This window comes from Pelodiscus sinensis, chromosome 22 (genome assembly GCF_052426305.1).
Source record: "Pelodiscus sinensis isolate ZL-2025 chromosome 22, ASM5242630v1, whole genome shotgun sequence".
NCBI lineage: Eukaryota > Metazoa > Chordata > Testudines > Trionychidae > Pelodiscus > Pelodiscus sinensis.
The window spans coordinates 16,373,720-16,396,325 of record NC_143073.1 but is presented as its reverse complement, the minus strand read 5'-3'; the positions used below and the strand labels follow the sequence as shown (position 1 = coordinate 16,396,325).

At 57.1% G+C, this 22,606-nt stretch overlaps 1 protein-coding gene across 1 annotated transcript in view; it reads left to right on the top strand.

The window, feature by feature from the left end:
• Positions 1 to 13,927, top strand: part of ZAN (zonadhesin) — a 46,985-nt gene extending 33,058 nt beyond the window's left edge. The window contains exons 39-53 of the mRNA XM_089772717.1: positions 116 to 243; positions 950 to 1,221; positions 3,839 to 4,047; positions 4,135 to 4,279; positions 4,413 to 4,663; positions 4,771 to 4,900; positions 5,042 to 5,231; positions 5,599 to 5,760; positions 6,197 to 6,327; positions 11,930 to 12,129; positions 12,355 to 12,496; positions 12,725 to 12,874; positions 13,220 to 13,313; positions 13,494 to 13,546; positions 13,789 to 13,927. Coding sequence (XP_089628843.1) covers positions 116 to 243; positions 950 to 1,221; positions 3,839 to 4,047; positions 4,135 to 4,279; positions 4,413 to 4,663; positions 4,771 to 4,900; positions 5,042 to 5,231; positions 5,599 to 5,760; positions 6,197 to 6,327; positions 11,930 to 12,129; positions 12,355 to 12,496; positions 12,725 to 12,874; positions 13,220 to 13,313; positions 13,494 to 13,546; positions 13,789 to 13,841 — 2,310 coding nt within the window. The 3' untranslated portion in view covers positions 13,842 to 13,927. The remainder of the gene's footprint in view (positions 1 to 115; positions 244 to 949; positions 1,222 to 3,838; positions 4,048 to 4,134; positions 4,280 to 4,412; positions 4,664 to 4,770; positions 4,901 to 5,041; positions 5,232 to 5,598; positions 5,761 to 6,196; positions 6,328 to 11,929; positions 12,130 to 12,354; positions 12,497 to 12,724; positions 12,875 to 13,219; positions 13,314 to 13,493; positions 13,547 to 13,788) is intronic.
• Positions 13,928 to 22,606: the final 8,679 nt, after the last annotated feature.

Below are 22,606 nucleotides of genomic sequence, written 5' to 3'. Positions count from 1 at the left end.
CCCCATTGACCAGACTCCTTCCTGATTCCTCCCACCGCCCCATGACCCAAATCTGTGGGAGGGTGCGGCTGACCCTTGACCTTTAGGTGACTCTGACCTCTGAACCCTCTCCCAGGTGTGTGGTATGTGCGGGAACTACAACAATCAGAGCCAGGATGACCTTGCCCTGCCCAGTGGGCACCCAGCCGCCAACGCCACTGACTTCGGCAACAGCTGGCAGGCGCCTGGCGACCCAGACCCGGGGTAAGCGCAGAGACCACTGACTGGGGGAGAACAGCGGGACCATTGTCTGTGGTGGAGGGGGAAGTGAACTGGACCATTGGCCACAGAGTAGGGGGCTTGGGCTTGACAATTGACTAGAGGAGGGGTCCTGGGCTGGACCATTGACTGTGAGCTGACCCATTGACCACGGGGGGGGGGGCAGGGATGGATCATTGGCTGCTGGGAATGGAGGCCTGGACTGGACCATTGACCATGAGTTGGGCCAGGGCTGGACTATTGTCTGTGAGAGGGGCCTGGGCTGGACCATTGACCAAGGGGAGTGCAAGTCATTGATTTGGTGTCTGGGAGGGGTTCCTGTGCTGGACTATTGACCATGAGAGAGAGGTACCTGCACCAAATCATTGACTGTTGGGGGACTGGTGTGGGGGGGATGGACTAAATCATTGTCTGGGGGTGGGTGGGCTGGATCATTGACTAGTATGGGGCACTGGAATAGACCATTCACTAGGGCACAGGTTGTGGGAGAAGGTAGACCATTGACTTGTGGGGGGTGTGGGCTAGAGCATTCACTAGGTGTGTGGGGGGGGAAGCTAAACCATTGTCTGGGAGGGGAAATGGACTAAACCACTTCTTTGGGTGGAGGTGGAGCCTAGTTTAAACCATTCATGGGGGGAGACAGTTGCTCTACACCCCTTTCTCCACTCACCTGCCCTTGTCCTGCTGCCAGCTGCCAGCCAGACAACCGGGAGGACCTGGAGCCTCACTGCAGCCCACTGGAGAAGGAGCGCTTCAGTGCCCTGTGCCGAGAGATCCTGGCCCCCAAATACCAGGCCTGCCATGGGGTTCTGCCCCCCCAGCCCTTCATCCAGAGTTGCCTCTTCGACATGTGCGAGTACCAGGGCATGGTCTCCACCCTCTGTGACAACATCCAGGTGTACGCCGAGGCCTGCAAGAGCCAGGGCGTGGCTGGCCTCTCCTGGAGGAACAGCACCTTCTGCCGTAAGAGCCATGAGGCTCTGCCAAGAGCTCCCTGTGGGGCATCCAGCTTGGCAAATTGCAAAGCTTTGGGCTGGGGAGTTTCTTTAGCTTGCAGCGGTGTAGCCAGGCCCACATGGAAGGGCTGCTGCTTTCCTGGGTAGGGGCTGCTTTCTAGAAGGAGGACTAACCGGTAGGGCAAGGTAGGGGTGTGACTTGAGCTGTTCGGGGTTGTAACCCACCACCACTGACAGCAGACTTGGACCATCTATGGTTTTAGCCACATCCACAACGTTTCCTATTTAACAGAAACAGGGAACTGGTGGTGTTGCACAGGGGTCTGTACTGGGACCAATCCTATTCTGCATATTCATAAATGATTTAGAGAGAGAAGAGTAAACAGTTACGTGGCAAAACTTGCAGATGATTCTAAAATGCTCATGATAGTTAAGACCAAAGTAACTGTGAAGAGCTTCAAAAGGATCTCACAAAACTAGGTGATTGGACAACAAAATGGCAGATGAATTTTAATTTTGATAAATGCAAATTAATGCACATTGGAAAACATAATCCCAACTATAAATACAAAATGATGGGAACTAAATTAGCTGTTACCACTCAAGGAAGAGATCTTGGAGTCATTGTGGGTAATTCTCTGAAAACATCTACTCAATGTGGAGCATCAGTCAAAAAAGCAAACAGAATGTTAGGAATCATTAACAAAAGGGATAAAAAATAACACAGAGAATATCTTATTGCCTCTGTATAAATCGACGGTACACCCATATTTTGAATACTGCATGCAGAAGTGGTTGCCTCATTGCAAATGCCTATCTTGACACTGGAAAAAGTTCAGAAAAGGGCAACGAAAAATATTAGGAATTTGGAATGGCAGCCGTATGAGGAGAGGTTAAAAACACTGGTACTTTTCAAATTAGAAAAGAGGAGACTAAGGGTACATCTACACTGCAAGGCTATTTCCCAAAATAGATACCCTGCGTCTACACAAGCCGCCCATTATTTCGAAACATTTTTTAAAATAATGGGTGCACTATTTCTCCATCCTATCAAACCTTATTGCATGCAGAATAAGGGATGGCTCAAAACGGTGTTTTATTTTGAAATTTGGCACTGTATAGATGTGCCAAATTTCAAAATAAGCTATTGTGAAATAAAATCAAAATAAGATACACAATGTGCATAGCGCAAATTGTGTATCTTATTTCAAATTTAGGGTGCAGTGTAGAGGCACCCTTTGGTGGGATATGATCGAGGTCTATAAAATCATGACTGGTGTGGAGAAAGTGAATAAGGAAAAGTTATTTACTTGTTTCCACAACATAAGAAGTAGGGGTCACCAAATGAAATTAATAGGTAGCAAGTTTAAAACAAACTAAAGGAAGTACTTCTTCACACAGCACACAGTCAACCTGTGGAACTCCCTTCCGGAGGATGTTATGAAGATCAAGACTTTAACAGGGTTCAAAGAAGAGCTAGATAAATTCATGGAGGATAGGTCTATCACTGACTATTAGCCAGGCTGATCAGGGATGTGTCCCTAGTCTGTTTGTCAGAAGCTAACAATGGATGACAGGGGAGGGATCACTTAATGATTCTCGCCCTGTTCATTCCTTCTGGGGCACCTAGCATTGGTCACTGTCGAAAAACAAGGATACTGGGTTAGACAGACCTTTGGTGTGACCCAGTCTTGCCATTCTTATGTTCTTAACAACTTCCTTAGTCTTTTTGCCAGATTCACAAAGTTGGGGTTGGTTTTGTTTGTTCCTTTTTGCCTGTAAGACTTGCCTGAAGTTTTTGCTAGATTTCACATTTTTTGTCTGGGAATTTCCTTTCTTGTTTGGCCAGGCCTGCTCATTTTTTGGTCTGGAAATGTCCCCATGTGGTAGCCAGAATCACAAAGGAGGTTGTTTTTGTTTGTTTGTTTTTGTTTGTTTGTTTGTTTTTGTGTGGGAATTTCCTTAGTTTTGTAGCCACATTCACAAAGGCTTTTGTTTTGTTGGTGAATTTCTTTATTTTTTAGCCAATTCCACCAAGTTTTTATCTGGAAGTGTCTTTTTTCCCCAGCAAAGCCTGCAATGGTACAACATGGTTTTGCCTGGGAATGTCCTTTGTTCTTTTGGATTAGCCAGCTTCACAACTATTTGCCTGGGATTTTCCTTTCAGGTCCACAAAAGTATTTTGGCCAGGAATTTCATTTGCTCTTCCACAGAGATTTCTATAGTTTAGTGTCACAAAGTTTTCATGGCTGGGAATTGCCTTTTATTTTTTTCAGTTTAACTAGTGACACACGAAGGATTTCTGGTCAGGAATTTCCTTAGTTCTTCCATTTAAAATTCTATAGTTATATCACAGAGTTGCTGCAGATTTGTTTAATATTTTTTCCAGCTGGAATTGCTGTATTTATTTCATAGTTTAGTGTCACGTGAAGATTTTCTGGGTGGGAATTTCCTGATATTTCCCATAGACATTTCTACAGTTTAACAACATTTTTGGACTGCGATGACCTTAAAAATGTCCTTATTTCCCCCAAAAACAAAAAACACCCTAACAATAACGGAAATCCTAAGGGGGGAGACTTTGTTAATTGAAACTTCCAAAACAAACTTCCTTGTCTCTCCAGCCCTGCCATGTCCCCCGCACAGCCACTACACTGAGTGCGCCTCGCCCTGTCCGGCCACCTGCACCAATCTTTACTCTGCGGCCAGCTGCCCAAACCCTGCGGCCTGCGTGGAGGGCTGCGCCTGCAACCGTGGCTATGTGCTGAGCGATGAGACCTGTGTCGACATGGGAGCGTGCGGTTGCCTGGATGACCAGCAGGGTTACCATAGCGTGAGTGCAGTGGGGGGGAGGGCAGGTGTACAGAAATGGGGCAGGAGTTGGAGGCAGGTTGTGACCCTCCTGGCTCTATCCTTCCAGATGGGGGACACATGGTTGAGCAGTGACTGCAGCCAGCGCTGTACCTGCCTGGTGAATGGCAGCACCTCCTGCCAGCTGTTCCAGTGCCAGATGGGGTCCCACTGCGCCCTCAGCAGTGCTGGGAACCGCTACTGCAAACCCACCAGTGAGTGACAGTCAGGGAGGGTTCCTGGCAGCGGGACTGGGGAGCGCGACTGATTTGGGAGGGATCTGGGCAGTGGGGGAGGGAGCAGAGATGCCCCTAAAGACCCCCTAACATCTCCTCACCCCTCTGCCAGAGTATTACCAGTGCACCATCTCCGGCGACCCCCACTACCGCACCTTCGACGGCTACGTCTACCACTTCCAGGGCCGGGCCACCTACACCCTGACCACCACCCTGGCCACGCTGCCCGGAGCCCTGCCCTCGCTGAGCATCATGGGCCGGAACCGGCGCCGGGTGGCTTGGCACCGTGTGTCCTTCTTGCGGGAGGTCTATGTCTCAGTGTATGGCTACAAGGTCACCATGATGGAGGGCCGCAAACTGGTGGTGAGCACCCCATAGAACCAGCCTTCCCCCAGAGGTGTCTGCATCTCAGCACCAAGCAAGAGGTCTCTGTTTAACCGGTTCTTCTCCTTGTTTTGTGCCTCCGCTAGGTTGATGGGCTGCATGTGACCCCCCCGTTCCAACCCTTGGAAGGGCTCATTGTAACTCAGAAGGGACGCAGCCTTTTTCTGCAGACAGACTTTGGCCTCTCAGTCTCTTTTAATGGCAGGGACCACTCAGGTAAAATGGGGCACCGGCCTGTCCCCTCCAAGAGGCACCAGCTCCCACTCAGCCCCAGGGGAGGGACTGGCTGGCTCAGCGGGGCAGTGGCCTGGATTTGGGGGCACTGTGTTTGTACTCTCTCTCTCTCTCCTTTCTCAGAAATTGTGCTTCCAACCACCTACCAGAGCTATGTGGGGGGCCTGTGTGGGAATTTTGATGGGCGCCGGGACAATGAATACACCAAGCCAGATGGCACCAGGACCCGCAGACCCACTGAATTCGGAGAGAGCTGGGCCGTCAGGAGCCCCTGGAGTAGGGAACTCAGTCACATAGAGCCCCCCCGGACCAGGTAAGACCCCTAAACTTTGCTCGGCCCTGTCAGTGGGTCTCTCACAATCTCTCCCCTCCCCCAGTCAGTGGGTGTCTCGTGGTCACCTTCCACCCCAATCAGTGAGTGTTCCACAGTCCCTCCCCAAACCCCCAATCAGTAGGTGTCTCACAGTCTCTCCCCAAGCCCCAGTCAGCGACTGTCTTATGGTCACCCCTCACCCCAGTCAGTGGGTGTCTCTCATCTCTCCCCACTTCCCCAGTTACTGGGTGTCTCATGGTCTCCCCCCAATCAGTGGATCTCTCACAGCCTCTCCCCTCCCCCAATCAGTGGGTCTCTCATAGTCTCTCCCCACCTCAGTCAGTGGGTGTCTCATGGTCTCCCCCAGGCGACAGGCACCAGAGACGGCGGTGGAGTCGGGATTTGAGGTGATGTGCAGCGCAGATCAGTTGGTGCAGGTGAACGGGACGGGGCTTTGTGGGACCCTGGCTGATCCCCAGGGACCCTTCCAGGCCTGCCATGGACATCTGGACCCCAGCACTTTCCAGGAGTGCGTAATGCATTCGTGGTGTGTGTGTGTACGTGTGCGTTTGTGTCCCTGAACCCCCGCTGTGTATGTGTCCCTTGCCAGTGTGTGTGTGAGTCCCCACAGCTCCCTGCTCTGTATGTTTGTGTGTGCGTGCATGTGTCCCTGTGACCTCCTGCTGTACGTGTGTTTCCCAGTATGTGTGTGTGGATGTGCATGCATGTCCCTGCACCCTTTGCTGTGTATGTGTGTCCCTGCTGGGATGTGTGTATGTTTTTGTGTGTCGCTGTCACGCGCGCTCTGACAATTCGTGCGGTGCTGTGCTATGGGCAATATTTGGAGACAGGCTAGTGTGGCAATGCGGGGTGCTGTGAGGTGTTGGGAGGTTGTGTAGCACTGGTGGATGTCGTGTTGTGGGGGAGTTGTGTTGTGTTGTCTCTAACCTGCCCTGTCCCGCCAGAAACTGCGTGTACGACGTCTGCGCTGTGCCCAGCAGCACGGAGCTGCTCTGCCAGAGCCTCAGTGACTACGCCCAGCAGTGCCAGGCCCTGGGGCTGCTTCTGCCCAGCTGGAGACAGCACACAGGCTGTGGTACGGCTTGCACCCTCCCCTGGCACAGCCCCATAGCACCCTCCCCACATAGCACCCTCCCCACATAGCACCCTCCCCTGGCACAGCCCCATAGCACCCTCCCCACATAGCACCCTCCCCTGGCACAGCCCCATAGCACCCTCCCCACATAGCACCCTCCCCACATAGCACCCTCCCCTGGCACAGCCCCATAGTGCCCTCTCCACATAGTGCCCTCCCCTGGCACAGCCCCATAGCACCCTCCCCACATAGCACCCTCCCCCGGCACAGCCCCATAGCACCCTCCCCACATAGCACCCTCCCCCGGCACAGCCCCATAGCACCCTCCCCACATAGCACCCTCCCCCGGCACAGCCCCATAGTGCCCTCTCCACATAGCACCCTCCCCTGGCACAGCCTCATAGTGCCCTCTCCACATAGCGCCCTCCCCTGGCACAGCCCCATAGCACCCTCCCCACATAGCACCCTCCCCCGGCACAGCCCCATAGTGCCCTCTCCACATAGTACCCTCCCCCGGCACAGCCCCATAGCACCCTCCCCACATAGCACCCTCCCCCGGCACAGCCCCATAGCACCCTCCCCACATAGCACCCTCCCCTGGCACAGCCCCATAGTGCCCTCTCCACATAGCACCCTCCCCCGGCACAGCCCCATAGCACCCTCCCCACATAGCACCCTCCCCTGGCACAGCCCCATAGCACCCTCCCCACATAGCACCCTCCCCTGGCACAGCCCCATAGTGCCCTCCCCACATAGCACCCTCCCCCGGCACAGCCCCATAGTGCCCTCTCCACATAGCACCCTCCCCCGGCACAGCCCCATAGCGCCCTCTCCACATAGCATCCTCCCCTGGCACAGCCCCATAGCGCCCTCTCCACATAGCACCCTCCCCTGGCACAGCCCCATAGTGCCCTCTCCACATAGCACCCTCCCCTGGCACAGCCCCATAGCACCCTCCCCACATAGCACCCTCCCCCGGCACAGCCCCATAGCACCCTCCCCACATAGCACCCTCCCCCGGCACAGCCCCATAGTGCCCTCTCCACATAGCACCCTCCCCCGGCACAGCCCCATAGCACCCTCCCCACATAGCACCCTCCCCCGCCACAGCCCCATAGCACCCTCCCCACATAGCACCCTCCCCTGGCACAGCCCCATAGTGCCCTCTCCACATAGCACCCTCCCCCGGCACAGCCCCATAGCGCCCTCTCCACATAGCACCCTCCCCTGGCACAGCCCCATAGCGCCCTCTCCACATAGCACCCTCCCCTGGCACAGCCCCATAGTGCCCTCTCCACATAGCACCCTCCCCTGGCACAGCCCCATAGCACCCTCCCCACATAGCACCCTCCCCCGGCACAGCCCCATAGCACCCTCCCCACATAGCACCCTCCCCCGGCACAGCCCCATAGCACCCTCCCCACATAGCACCCTCCCCCGGCACAGCCCCATAGCACCCTCCCCCGGCACAGCCTCATAGTGCCCTCTCCACATAGCGCCCTCCCCCGGCACAGCCCCATAGCACCCTCCCCCGGCACAGCCCCATAGTGCCCTCTCCACATAGCGCCCTCCCCACATAGCACCTTCCCCCAATGTAGCCCCATAATGCCCTCCCCCCGATACAGCCCCATAGTTCCCTCCCCTGACACAATCCCATAGCGTCCTCTCCACGTAGCCCCATAGCGCCCTTCCTCACCACATCACCCCATAGTGCCCTCCCCCTACACAGTCCCATAGTGCCCTCCCTCCTGACACACAGCCCCCTAGCTCCTTCCCTCCCCAAACAGCCCCATAGCACCCTCCCTCCGACATAGCCCCATAGCACTCCCCCTCCCCACAGTCCCATAGTGCCCTCCCTCCTGACACACAGCCTTGTAGTGCCACTTCTTTCCCACAAAGCCCCATAGTGTCCTCCCACCTGACCCGCAGCCCTATAGCACCCCTCCCTCCCACCACATAGTCCCATAGTGTCCACCCTCCCCTACACAGCCTCATAGTGCCCTCCCTCCTGACCTGCAGCCCTTTAATGCCCCTCCCTCAAGGGCATCAGTTAGGGCGGCTGGGGCCCAAAAGTTGGAGCCCCTGGATTTCATACTTGAAGTCTGCTTAAAGCTGCATGCTCTGACTCCAGAGGCAGCTCTTAACTGCAATAGAGTTTGAACAGCTTGCAGCTTTGCCTTTGGGGCAGGGAGTTTGTTATAAACAGAGGGAGGCAGATGATTAAGAATAACAAAAGGCTGGGCATTCAAATCACAGAGGATAGATCCCTCATGAAAACATTGCCGGGTCCTCCACTTAAAAGAAGAGTAGCAATGAGCGTTGTGCTCCTGGGATTATCTGCATTTGGACCACTATTGTTAACCTTATAAATGTTCTTGAAAAAGGGGTAAACCAGTCAGGTGGCAACATTTGCAGATGCTATAAAATTACTCAAAATAGTTAAGTCCAAAGCTGACTGCAAAGAATTACAAAAGGATCTCGCCAAACTGGGTGATTGGGCAACACAAGGGCAGATGGAATTCAGTGTTGATAAGTGCGAAGTAATGCACATGGAAAAATAAAATCCTAACTATAGATATGTAGGGATTCTGACCCCCCCTACAGCGTCGCCCGTCGTTGATTTTGGGGAATTGGCTCTGACGGCGGCGGCGCTATTCTATTCAGGTCACTGTCCTCCAACAGTGCCCACACAGCCTGGGTTTTACCCCTTCCGGGGATAGTTCGGGGCGTCCGAGTGCGCACAGAATAGTCTGGTGCCCCCTTGTTCCGCGCCCTTATCGTCGCCCCCTATGACGTACTTTTCTCACCAGCCCCCGGCGACACATGTCTGAAACGCCCCTTGTTTGCTCTCTTGGCATTTCTTTCCAGGAGGGGCAGAAGGGTAGAGAGGGGAGAGGGGGGCCCAGGCCCACCCTCACTTCCAGGCCCCAGCCCAGGGCCCTAAAGGACAGGGACCGGTTTTGGTCCAGCTGAAAGGGGCGTCCTGCCGAAACCTGCCAATCTGTGGGGTTCTTATATGACCCCGCCCTGGGCTACTTCCTCTCCATTCCATCACCCCTCCCCTGCTGCTGGCTTACCCGGCACTCCGCAGGCCAGCCGCTCGTCGCTCCGGACAGCCTTCTGGACCCCGTTGCTCCACGGGTGTCTGCAATGTCCTGCCTTCCATGGCCGCTGGTTCGTGTCCTCACCCGTCCTCCGGGGTCGAAAGCTCCAATCTCCGGCATTTGTCTTCCCTCCACATCCCCCTCCTCCACACAACCCGGGAGCGGCATTTAAAACTCCCGCCGTGCCCAGCGCCGGAGGGGCACGTCATCCTGACGTCACCGGCTAGCTCCACCCCTCCCACAGCGTCCGTGCCGCAGCCGCTGCGCCTGAGGCTGCCAGCTGGTCCGCAGCGTGGGTACACCCGGCACAATGCCGGTGCGCGCCTCCCCGCCGCCCGAATAGAGCGCTTGCCGCAGGGGCTTTAGTGCGGGGTTGCAGGGCCCTGTCCCAAGATACAAAAATGATGGAGTCTAAATTAGCTGTTACCACTCAAGAAAGAGATCTTGAAATTATTGTGGATAGTTGCCTGAAAACATATGCACAATGTGCAGTGGAAGTCTAAAAACTAAGGCCATGTCTACACTAGGAGATTATTTTGAATTTACTGACTTTAACTTCTGGGCACCCAGTTTTACAAATTCGAAGTTCTGTGTCTTCACTGCGGGGAAGAATCGAATGTCGTCCGAGGCAGGTTCTGATAATGTGGACATGCTACTTCAAACTCAGAACCCCAGGAAGCACTCTGGGGAGCTGCGGGAGGCCTCCGGAGGCCAATAAATTTGAATTAGCAGCACCGGAGCATCCGCACTCACATTATTTAGGACTTACAAGTTCAGGAATAGCGTTACTCCTCATGAAATGCAGGAGTACAGAGTCTGAATTCCATGGCCCTTTATTCCGGAATAACAGGCTTGGTAGTGTGGATGCATTGCTTACAAATTTGATCTTGGGGAATTATTTTGGACTAAGATCCTAGTGTAGACCAGGCCTCACAGAATATAGGGAATCATTAGGAAAGGAATAGATAATAAGACTGAAAATATCATATTGCTTCTATATAAAGTCATGGTATGCCCACATCTTGAATACTTCATGCCGATCTGCTCACTCCATCTAAAACAAAAAGATCTATTGGATTTGGAAAAGGTACAGAAAAGGCAACAGAAATTATGAGGGGTAAGAAACAGCTTCCATAAGAGGAGAGATTAACAAGAATGGGACTTTTCAGCTTGGAGAAGAAATGACTAAAGGGTGTGGGGAGGGGGATTTGTTAGAGATCTAGGAAATCATTAATGTTGTAGAGAAATAGAATAAGGATATGTTATTCATTCCTTTACTAACATAACACAAGAAGCTGACCCAATTAAATTTATAGGCAGCAGATTTAAAACAAACAAAAAAAAGTATTTTTTCACAGTCAACCTGTGGAACTCTTTGCCAGGAGATAGTGGAAAGGCCCAAATTATACCAGGGTTCCAATAAGAACAAAATAAGTTCAAGGAGTGGCTGCTCCATCTCACCAGAATGGGCAGGGATGGTGTCCCAGCCTCTGTTTGGCAAAAGCTGGGAACTGGCGACAGAGAAAGGATCAATTGATGATGCCTCTTCTGCTCATGCCTTCCGAAGCATCTGGCATTGGCCAGACAGAACACTGGGCTAGATGGGCCATTGGTCTGATCTTATATAGAGCCCAAATGTACCTGCCCCCTGCTGTAACCCCACTGCACTGCCAGAGCTGAGGGCGAGCCCAAGAGTCCTGACTGTGTCTCTCTCAGCAGTTAGTAACAAAGTAAGACTGAATGTTACAATGTTGAGGCTGACCAGGGTCCTTAAGGGACTTGCCACAAGATGTCAGAAAGTGTTGGTATAGAGCTGAGTGAGTCTGATATTTATTTCATTTTCTTTCTTTTACATAGGAATTAGATACAAGGCTTCTGCCAGCTATTCGCTAAGTTAGCTGCCAGAAAAACTAGAATTTCCCCATCTTAGTAGCCTTAGAAAAAGGTGATATGTGTGTGGGGGAGGGTGAATGGGATCAGTCCCCCTCCAAATTTGCTGCTTAGCTAGTACTGAGCATGCTCAATAACACTGCTGAAGCTGCTGTCCTCAGTCTGCCCCCCATGCTCTCACTTTCTCTTACCCATCACAATATGCATAGGTTTCTTCCCCAACCAAAATCTGAAATGATTCCTCTGTCCTCACTCCCACTCCGCAATGCCCCCCACTCCCAACCTGCAGCTCCATGGTGCCCCTCCCTCCTGACCCACAGCCCTGCAGTGCCCCTCCCTCACCACATGCAGCCCCCTGCCCATAGTGCCCTTCTCTCCCGGCCTGCATCCCCACTGTGCCCCTCACTCCTGCCCCATAGCCTCCTGCCCATGGTGCCCTCACTCCTGCAGCACTACCCACTTCTGACCTGCAGCTTGCAGCCTGTGAAGCCCCTCACTCCCAGCCTGCAGCCCCCACCCTCCCAGTGCCACTTAGTCCTGAATCGCAGCCCCCTGCCCAAAGAGCCCCCCCCATTCCCAACCTCACTAACTACTGTCTCTCCCTGCAGCCATGGCCTGCCCAGCCCATACCACCTACCAGCCCTGCATGACGGCCTGTCCTGCCAGCTGTGCCCACCTGGCTGCACCCTCAACCTGCGATGCTCTCTGTGTGGAGGGCTGTGCCAGCGACCCCGGTTATGTGCTTAGCAATCTGGACAGCGTCCCCTACAACCAGTGCGGATGCAGCCATGATGGCCAGTACTACCCGGTGTGCCAGATGCTTGGGTCCCTGCCCAGATACCTGGGTTCTCTGCTTTGATCTGGGAGGAGAGTGGGGGCTGGTGGTTAGAGCAGGGGGCGGGGGCCATGACTCCTGGGTTCTGTCTCTGGTACTGGGAGGGAAGTAGGAGTGGGAGTGCAGGAGCGGGGGTGGTTTGTGAGCCAGGACGCCTGGGTTCTATGCAGTTGCTGACTCTCTCCTACCCCACCCCAGATCAACCAGACATTCCTGACGACTGACTGCACCCAGCGCTGCACCTGCCAAGACACGGGCACCTTGCAATGCGAGCCCGCCCCCTGCTGCCTTGCGCCGGATATCTGCACTCTCGCCAACTATACCTGGGGCTGCTACCGTGGTGAGAGGGCAGCCAGGGGCCCAGCACATCTATGCAGAGCTGGGGAATCACCCCTGGCTGAGAACTGCACAGAAGCCATGATACATGCCATGGCTGCATCTTGGTTTGGCTGTGGGGAGTAGGTTAGAGGAGGGCGGCTGGGAGCCAGGACTCCTGGGTTCGCTCCCTAGCTCTTGGAGGGAAATGGGGGCTGGGATGGCTGGCACTCACTCGCCTGTGTCTCTCCAGCCAGCCCGTGTCTCAGCAGCCCGTGCCAGAACGAGGGCTGGTGCCGGGAGACGGACGGCGGGTTCACCTGTGACTGTGCCGAGGGCTACGAAGGACAAGAGTGCGAGCGTGTGACGCCTGAAGTGCCCCCTGAGAGCCTTCCCCCGCCAGGTACAGGACTGCCACAGCCCTGCTTGCCAGTGAAGAGCGCCCCCTGCTGAGTACCCAGCCCCCCCAGTTTCCCTAGTGCCACTCTGGGGCCAGCCCTGCATGTCAAGGGAGAGTACCACCTGCTGAGCCCCATCCTGCTCCCTGCCCCACAGCGCCCCCTAGCGCCTCTCTGGGGCCTGTCCTGCAGCCCAGGGGAAAGCAACCCCTGCTGAGCCCCACCCCGCTCCCTGCCCCCAGTTCCTCTAGTGCCACTCCTGAGGCCAGCCCTGCCGCCCAAGGGACAGCGACCCCTGCTGAGCCCTGCACCCCACACTCTGCTCAGCTTTGTCTTACCTCTGCCCACAGATAACCTCACCGCCATCCTTGTGGGAGTCCTTGTACCATTGGGGCTGATCCTCGTCCTGGTCACTGGAGTCTGCCTCTACCGCCAGAGACGGAGGTGAGATTTCAGGGGGTCAGGGAATGGGGCACGGGCATGTCCCCTCTTGGGGGTGCTGGCTCCCACCCAGCCCCAGGGCAGGGACTGGCATGCTCAGGGGGGCGGGGAATGGGTCTCATTGGGGAAGCCCCAGCTGGCGTATCCCCTATTCAGTACCTAATCCTGCCATTTCCCCTGCAGAGGGAAGACTCGTCTAGGAGACAGAAGCAGCATCCTAATGCCAACACCCCTGGGTAAGATGGAGGTGGGGGGGAGTCATGTGGAAGGGCGGGAAAGTTGGGGAAAGAAACCAGCTGCCTCCCTAAATCCCCCTAAAGGCATCTCATGAGAAACAGGATTCATCACTTCCTGTCCCAAACTGCTGGTAACTAGCTGCTCTGCCAACGAGGTGGCTGCATCTCAGAGGGTGGGTGCCAGGCAAAGGACGTGAATGTGACTCTTTCTCTGTCTCTCTCTCTCTCTCTCTCTCTTGTAGGTGAGGGGGACCCCATGAGCGCTGCCGCCAACATCCGCATCACCCAGTTCTGAGGCCAGTACCTGCCTCACGCCAGCCCAGCCTGTCACCCAGGGCAGGGCAGTAGCACTTGGCTGGCCCCACCTGAGATCTACCACCAGATGGGCCTGTCCTGTGACTGCGGGTGCCTCCCAGAGCCAAACTCAGTGTAGTTCCCCCTCCCGCCGCCACCGTCTGGGAGACGCACAACGGTCTTGGGAGGAGAATAAATTTCCACTTCTACTACCTGGCCTTGGTTCTTGTGTTTACTGCTCTGTCAACCTCCGACTGTCCACCATGATGCTTGGGTCTCATCCCCACCTCTGGGAGGGGAGTGAGGGCTGGTGGGTTAGAGCTGGGAGCCAGGACTCCTGGATTCTCTCCCAGCCTCTGGTAGGGAAATGCAGGTTGGGACTGACTGAGGCTCGGGGGGCTCTGTCTCCCATTTCCCTCTAAAACTGCCGCTTTCCAATAAGCACCAGCCCTGAATCAGGACTCAGCTTGGGGCTGGGCCCAGAGATAGCACTGAACAGGACCTTGTAGGAGGCACCGGCCCCTGGGGGGCCTGACTGCGGGGTGGGAGGGAGCCCTGGGGCCTTTTACGTCTGACGTCAGCCTGGTGGCTGGTGAATAGGGGGTTGGCCAGGGAACTCCGCATGGGTGGTAGGAATCTTTGTGTCTTTGTCTCCCTGGGTAGCCCCTAGCTGCTCCCACCCCCAACTTGATCTCAGGGATGGGGGCTGGCCTAGTTTTATTTTTAGCCTGGCCTTTTGAGGGGTGGGTGGGGCCAGGTCATGGCCTCCCTGAGCCTGCGTCAGTGCATGACATCTGGTTGGCAAGCCAGGGGCCCTACTGAATAGCTCGCTAAGCACAGGAACACAGGAGTCCGGGCTTTTTCCCTTCCCCTAGGCCAGGTCAGGAGAGGGGGAATCACCAGGCTCAGATAGTGGGGTGTCCCAAATGGAGATGCAGGAGGCCATGTGGGGTTCCTCTGGGCACCCCCCTTCTCTGAGGCTTGGCTGCACTACCCCTTCCCCCCACCTGCCAACACCCAAGGTAGGGACAGACATTGGTAGCACCAGTATGGGGCTGCCCCACAGATGAGCTGCCATCTGGCCACCCCAGAGCAGCAGCTGAGACATGTGGGCACGCTATGGCTCTGTGTGGCACTAGAAGTGGCCTGTGAACCAGCCTCCTCCAGAGCCAGGCCTCCAGGGGCGAGTGCAGGGCAGCAAGCGACCAGTACTGCCTGGACGTGAGAAAGGGTGGGAGGGAGCCCAGGAGGGAACCTAGGGCCAGGAGCATCCTGCTTGGGACAGGAAACCAAGTGCAAGCAAAGTGAGGAATGGAGAAAAGTGGAGGAGGCAGACACAGGCGGGGCACTGAAGGGGGCACTAAAGAAAAGGGGAGGCAGACACAGAAGAAAAGGGGTGGGAGGAGGCAGGCAGGGGAATCTGAAGAAAAGGGTTGGGGAGGCAGACACAGGAGGGGGCACTGAAGAAAAAGGAGTGAGGGAGGATGCAGACACAGCTGTGGGCACAGAGAAAAAAGGGGAAGGGGGCAGACACAGGGTGGGCACTGAAAAAAGGGGAAGGGGGCAGACACACGGTGGGCACTGAAAAAAGGGGGGCAGACATAGGCGGGGGGCACTGAAGAAAAGGGGGAGGAGAGGCAGACAGGGTGGGCACTGAAAAAAGGGGGAGGGGAGGCAGACATAGGCGGGGGGCACTGAAGAAAAGGGGGTGGGAGAGGGAGACACTGGCAGGGGGCACTGAGGAAAAAGGGGTGTGCGGAGGCAGACACAACTGGGGGGCACTAAACCAGCTCCCTTGGGGCAGCAGAAGAGCAGGACTCCCCCTTCCCATCCCACTTTCCAAACGAGGCCAGGCTGACCCCCAGTCCCTACCCCAGGTGGCCCAGTGCCCATGGCAGCCAGAGACTCTGGTCCCACCATCCCAGCTAGGCCAGGTTCAGCAGGGCCCCTGCTGGGAGGAGGCACTGTCAGCCCTCGCCCCCCCCCCCCCCCACACACACACACTGCACTGCACTGCACTGCACACAATGGCCTGGCTCATCCCACGCTGGGCCATCAGGCCTGGGCCTGGCTCAATGGGCCCTAATCCCCCTGTGTCTTAATTAGCCCCCTGTGCTCCTTAATCCAGGGATTAGGCCGTTAATTAACAGCTGGGGAGGGCAGGATTTTGGGATGACTCCCAGAGCCACTTCCTGTCTCAAACTCCCAGCCTGGTTAGAGGCTGGCGCCTCCTTGAGGGGACAGGCCCTTAACCCCTGCCTGTCTCCCTTCCCCGAGTCAGCCTGGTTCCCACCCAGCCCATAGCAGCTGGAAGCTGCATTCCCCCTGGGTGGCTGCCTGGTCTCTGGGGCAACCTGCTGCTGAATTCCCGGGGCTGGCCCTGTTCTCCCCGGATGTTTCCCAGCCCCCTCCAGGTTACCCTGTGTGATGGATTCTGTGAGGCCTGGAAGGGGGTGTGAGGACCCTGGGGCTCTGGAGAAATACATGAAACTGCTTTGGCTAGGGCATGAGATGGGAATGTAATAATACAAAGGAGAGGAGCCCAGGGCCAGGCTGGCAGGGGCTGCAGGTTGGGAGTGAGGGGCACCGACAGGGCAGGGGAGGGGCAGGGCAGGATCTGTGGTTCGGGAATGAGGGGCACCAGCAGGGCTGGGGGAGCCCAGGGCTGGGCTGGCACGGGCTGCAGGTCAGGAGTGAAGAGCATCCATTTACAGACTCCCTTCTGCTTCCAGTAACTCATCACCCCGACAACCCACACAATGGCCCCCCATTGCATCCCCCCTTGCTACCACCCCTTCCTGCCCCAGCGGGGGCAGGGATCTGTTGCCCTGGGTGATACATCTAGGAGGGGGGGGATCATGGGAACGTCACCACCTTGAGGCCCTTTATAGAGTCAGGCTGGGGTAGAGGAGAAAGCAGAGGAACCCAGACACTGCGCCGAGCCCCCACCACACGCAGGGACACTCCAGGACTCGACACCCCAGATTGGGGCCTATCGCACACACGGGTAACATGGAGCCTTACTCCACCCTGCTCTTTCTCCTCCTCCTCCCCCTCACCTCGCCGGCCCCCCGCCACCCCCCCCAGGTAGGTACCTTGCTAGGGATGGAACCCAGGAGTCCTGGTGCTCAGCCCCCCCTCTGCTCTGACCCATTCACCCCACCACCCTTTCCAGAGCCAGGGAAGAGCCCAGGCAACCTGGTTCCAAGCTCTAACCCTAACCCACCAGCTCCTCCTCCCTGAGCTGAGGAGACTGGCTCCCAGCCTCCTGCTCTAACCCACCAGCCCCCACTCCTGTCCCAGAGTTGGGACCATGTCTGGGGACTGAGCTATGATGGGAGTGGGGGGGGGGGGGGTCTCTCTCTCTTTTTGTGCCGTCTGGTCTCCCTCTTTAACAAAGTCCCTTTCTGTATCTCCAGACTCTTCTTGCTGTAGTGAGTGATGCCCTGGCTACCCCACACTCCATCAACGTCCCTGTGGCTCACCATTCCCTTTTCCCTTGGGTGGGAAACCGTCCCCTGCGTGATGCCCCTGAGCCCCCCTCCGTCGACCCCACCTGGGTCCGATTTTTCACTGACTTCATGAACGGGCAGAGGAAGTTTCGGGGCAGGACCAAGAAGGCACCGCATCCTCAGGGCTGCTTCGGGATGAAGCTGGACCGAATTGGGACCTTCAGCGGGCTGGGATGCTAAAGTCAGAGGTAGGAGATGGCAGAATCTTGTGGTGGGTAGTTCTGCAGGTTAACACCACCCTGACATTTCATTGCTCATAACAATGCCGGGATAGTGCTTGCTGTACCCTGAGTCTACCCCTGTGACTTTCTTATAAACAATTACCCTTGTCCCCTGATGTCCTCCTTCATAGTTTCACCTTTCCCTTCTCACTCCCCTCCAAATCAGTCTCATCCCTGTGGAATCTTGTGGAAGATTAAAGCCAGCTCTGCTGTGCCTGGTGGTGGGGAGTTCTACGGGTTAACAACACCTAGCTTTTAGAACATAAGAACGGCCGTACTGGGTCAGACCAAAGGTCCATCTAGCCCAGTATCCTGTCTGCCGACAGTGGCCAGCACCAGGTGCCCCAAGAGAGGGTGGACCGAAGACAATGATCAAGCGATTTGTCTCCTGCCATCCCTCTCCAGCCTCTGACAAACAGAGGCCAAGGACACCATTTTATCCCCTGGCTAATTGCCTTTTATGGACCTAACCTCCATGAAGTTATCTAGCTTCTCTTTAAACTCTCTTATAGTCCTAGTCTTCACAGCCTCCTCTGGCAAGGAGTTCCACAGGTTGACTACACGCTGTGTGAAGAAGAACTTTCTTTTATTAGTTTTAAACCTGCTACCCATTAATTTCATTTGGTGTCCTCTAGTTCTTCTATTTAGGGAACTAATAAATAACTTTTCTTTATCCGCCCTCTCCACACCATTCATGATTTTATATACCTCTATCATAACCCCCCTCAGTCTCCTCTTTTCTAAACTGAAAAGTCCCAGTCGCTTTAACCTCTCCTCATATAGGACCCGTTCCAAGCCCCTAATCATTTTAGTTGCCCTTTTCTGAACCCTTTCCAAGGCCAAAATATCTTTTTTGAGGTGAGGAGACCACATCTGTACACAGTGTTCAAGATGTGGGCGTACCATAGTTTTATACAGGGGCAGTAAAATATTCTGGGTTTTATTTTCTATCCCTTTCTTAACAATTCCTAGCATCCTATTTGCCTTTTTAACCGCCGCTGCACACCGTGTGGAAGATTTCAGAGAACTGTCCACGATAACTCCAACCTCTCTTTCCTGATTTGACGTAGCCAAATTAGCCCCCATCATACTGTACGTATAGTTGGGGTTATTTTTCTCGATGTGCATTACTTTGACTCAACTGCAGCTATTCTCTCCTTCTGGAGGGCAGGGTGCTGCAAGCCCTTATCCCCCTATATTCCTGCCTCCTTCTCCTCTCCCCCTCCTCCTGGTGCCCCACCACTTCTCCCACTCTGGCTCTAGCCTCCAGCATCTAGTGGTGGGGAGTTCCAGAAGTTAACAGTGCCCTGAAACTGAAGTTTATCTTTGCTCAGCTGTTTCCCATCATGTCCCATGGGGTGCTGTCCCCTCATCTCCTCTCTTTACCATCTCTCCTAGATTTCTGCCACTCACCCCAACCAATCCGTTGTGGCTGATGGAAGCAGCACCAGATGCCTGGTCCTGAAGGTGGCACGCCTGGATTTTTGACGCAGCCCTCCCCCCCCCCCAACCCTGGTTTTGGAATAGAGGGCTAAGAATGCTAGGTCTATTCCCCCCAACTCACTTCGGGAACGTAGGGACAAGGGGACCCCCTCACCCCACAAAGCATGAGGGTCCTCCACGTCTCTGATTTGTACTTGAAACAAATAAAAACAAAAACTTGGGATTTTGCTTCACATTCAAGTGGCTTTATTTCTGGGAAACACCGCAGAACATGGTGCAGGAAACATCCAAGGGAAAAACTCAGGAGACGGGGCTCACAGCCCCGTACTCTGACCCAGCCAGCTCCCCCCGCGGCGGGAAAGAACCCAGGCGTCCTGGCTCCTTCCTTTGCCGCCAGGGCTTTACCACCAACCCGCCCCCGTTCCCGTTCGAGCCAGTTACGCGCAGTACCAAAACGGGCCACGTGGAGGCGCTGTGGATCAATTTTACTGGGCCCGTGGGCGGCGAGGACTGGAGGGGAGGGGAGGGGAGCGGAGCGGAGCTGGGCGCACCCGGGTAGGCAAGGCTGGGACTCGGAGAAAGGGAGCGACTGGGGGCGGGGGGTTCACTGCAAACCCAAGCGGCCAAAGGTCGCTCGCCCCCTTTTCAGGGACAACAGACAGAAGCCTGATGCCCCTCACTCCTGACCCACAGCCCCTGCCAGCCCAGCCCTGCCCCCAGTCTGCCAATACCCCTCACTCCCGACCCACAGCCCCTGCCAGCCCAGCCCTGCCCCCCAGTCTGCCAGTACCCCTCACTCCCAACCCACAGCCCCTGCCAGCCCAGCCCCCCCGTCTGCCAGTACCCCTCACTCCTGACCAACAGCCCCTGCCAGCCCAGCCCTGCCCCCAGTCTGCCAATACCCCTCACTCCCGACCCACAGCCCCTGCCAGCCCAGCCCCCCCGTCTGCCAGTACCCCTCACTCCCGACCCACAGCCCCTGCCAGCCCAGCCCCCCCGTCTGCCAATACCCCTCACTCCCGACCCACAGCCCCTGCCAGCCCAGCCCCCCCGTCTGCCAGTACCCCTCACTCCTGACCCACAGCCCCTGCCAGCCCAGCCCCCCCGTCTGCCAATACCCCTCACTCCCGACCCACAGCCCCTGCCAGCCCAGCCCCCCCGTCTGCCAGTACCCCTCACTCCCGACCTACAGCCCCTGCCAGCCCAGCCCAGCCCCCCAGTCTGCCAGAACCCCTCACTCTCGACCCACAGCCCCTGCCAGCCCAGCCATGCCCCCCAGTCTGCCAATACCCCTCACTCCTGACCTACAGCCCCTGCCAGCCCAGCCCCTCCGTCTGCCAGAACCCCTCACTCTCGACCCACAGCGCCTGCCAGCCCAGCCCAGCGCCCCCGTCTGCCAATACCCCTCACTAATGACCCACAGCCCCTGCCAGCCCAGCCCAGCCCCCCCGTCTGCCAGTACCCCTCACTCTTGACCCACAGCCCCTGCCAGCCCAGGCCCCCCGTCTGCCAGTACCCCTCACTCCCGACCCACAGCCCCTGCCAGCCCAGGCCCCCCGTCTGCCAGTACCCCTCACTCCCGACCCACAGCCCCTGCCAGCCCAGGCCCCCCGTCTGCCAGTACCCCTCACTCCCGACCCACAGCCCCTGCCAGCCCAGGCCCCCCGTCTGCCAGTACCCCTCACTCCCGACCCACAGCCCCTGCCAGCCCAGCCCCCCAGTCTGCCAGTACCCCTCACTCCCGACCCACAGCCCCTGCCAGCCCAGCCCCCCAGTCTGCCAGTACCCCTCACTCCCGACCCACAGCCCCTGCTAGCCCAGCCCTGCCCCCAGTCTGCCAGTACCCCTCACTCCCGACCCACAGCCCCTGCCAGCCCAGTCATGACCCCCGGTCTGCCAATACCCCTCACTCCCGACCCACAGCCCCTGCCAGCCCAGGCCCCCCGTCTGCCAGTACCCCTCACTCCTGACCAACAGCCCCTGCCAGCCCAGCCCCCCAGTCTGCCAGTACCCCTCACTCCCGACCCACAGCCCCTGCCAGCCCAGCCCCCCAGTCTGCCAGTACCCCTCACTCCCGACCCACAGCCCCTGCCAGCCCAGCCCCCCCGTCTGCCAATACCCCTCACTCCCGACCCACAGCCCCTGCTAGCCCATCCCTGCCCCCAGTCTGCCACTACCCCTCACTCCCGACCCACAGCCCCTGCCAGCCCAGCCCAGCCCCCCAGTCTGCCAATACCCCTCACTCCCGACCCACAGCCCCTGCCAGCCCAGCCCAGCCCCCCCGTCTGCCAGTACCCCTCACTTCCGACCCACAGCCCCTGCCAGCCCAGCCATGCCCCCCAGTCTGCCAATACCCCTCACTCCTGACCTACAGCCCCTGCCAGCCCAGCCCAGCCCCCCAGTCTGCCAGTACCCCTCACTCCCGACCCACAGCCCCTGCCAGCCCAGCCCCCCAGCTCTGCCAGTACCCCTCACTCCTGACCCACAGCCCCTGCCAGCCCAGCCCAGGCCCCCCAGTCTGCCAGCACCCCTCACTCCTGACCCACAGCTCCTGCCAGCCCAGTCCTGCCCCCCAGTCTGCCAGTACCCCTCACTCCTGACCCACAGCCCCTGCCAGCCCAGCCCAGCTCCCCAGTCTACTGGTATCCCTCACTCCCAACCCACAGTCCCTGCCAGCCCAGTCCTGCCCCCCAGTCTGCCAGTACCCCTCACTCCTGACCCACAGCCTCTGCCAGCCCCAGTCCTGCCCCCCAGTCTGCCAGTACCCCTCACTCCCAACCCACAGCCCCTGCCAGACCAGTTCTGCCCCCCCAGCTCAGGCCCCCAGTCTGCCAGTACCTCTCACTCCCAACCCACAGCCTCTGCCAGCCCAGTCCTGCCCCCACAGCGCAGCCCCCCAGTCTGCCAGTACCCCTCACTCCCGACCCACAGCCCCTCAGCCCAGCTTTGCCCCACAGCCCAGACAGTGCCCCTTACTCCCAACCCACAGCCCCTCCCAGCCCTGCCCCTCTCCCCACCTACAGACCCTGCTAGCTCAACCCCTCCCTCTGTCACTGTATTTACATTCCCTGCTGCAAATGCATAAACTTTCCCTTTTATAGATCAACCCTCCCTGCTCCTCCCCCCACGTGCAAATGGAAGGAAACATCAACTGAGTGCATAAGGCATGAATAGCAGGAGCAGGGGCTGGTGGGCCACAGCAGGGCAGGGTGCCAGGACTCCTGGGCTCTCTTCCAGCTCTTGGGTGGGGTTCATGGCGCTGGGGACCCCACCCGCCAGCACTGATTCCTTTTGTCCGCACACTGTGCCAAGGGTAGAGGTGGGCCTGGGCGGCAGCTTCCTTCCTCCCTCCTCCCCTCCCCTTTCTGTCCTGGTTGCCTGGGTCACAGGAACAGCAGCTGTTCTAGCTACATCCCAGAGCCAGGGAGAGAACCCAGTTCCCAGGCCCCAGTTCAGAGTCTCTCTAGTCTCATCAAGCCCCCAGCGCCTGGGGCAAGCCTGATCCAGGCCCCTCCATCCCAGAGGCCCCACCCCCAGGCAAAATTGGCAGCTCTCCCAATCACGTGCCATCTCCAAGCATTTCCTCTAAC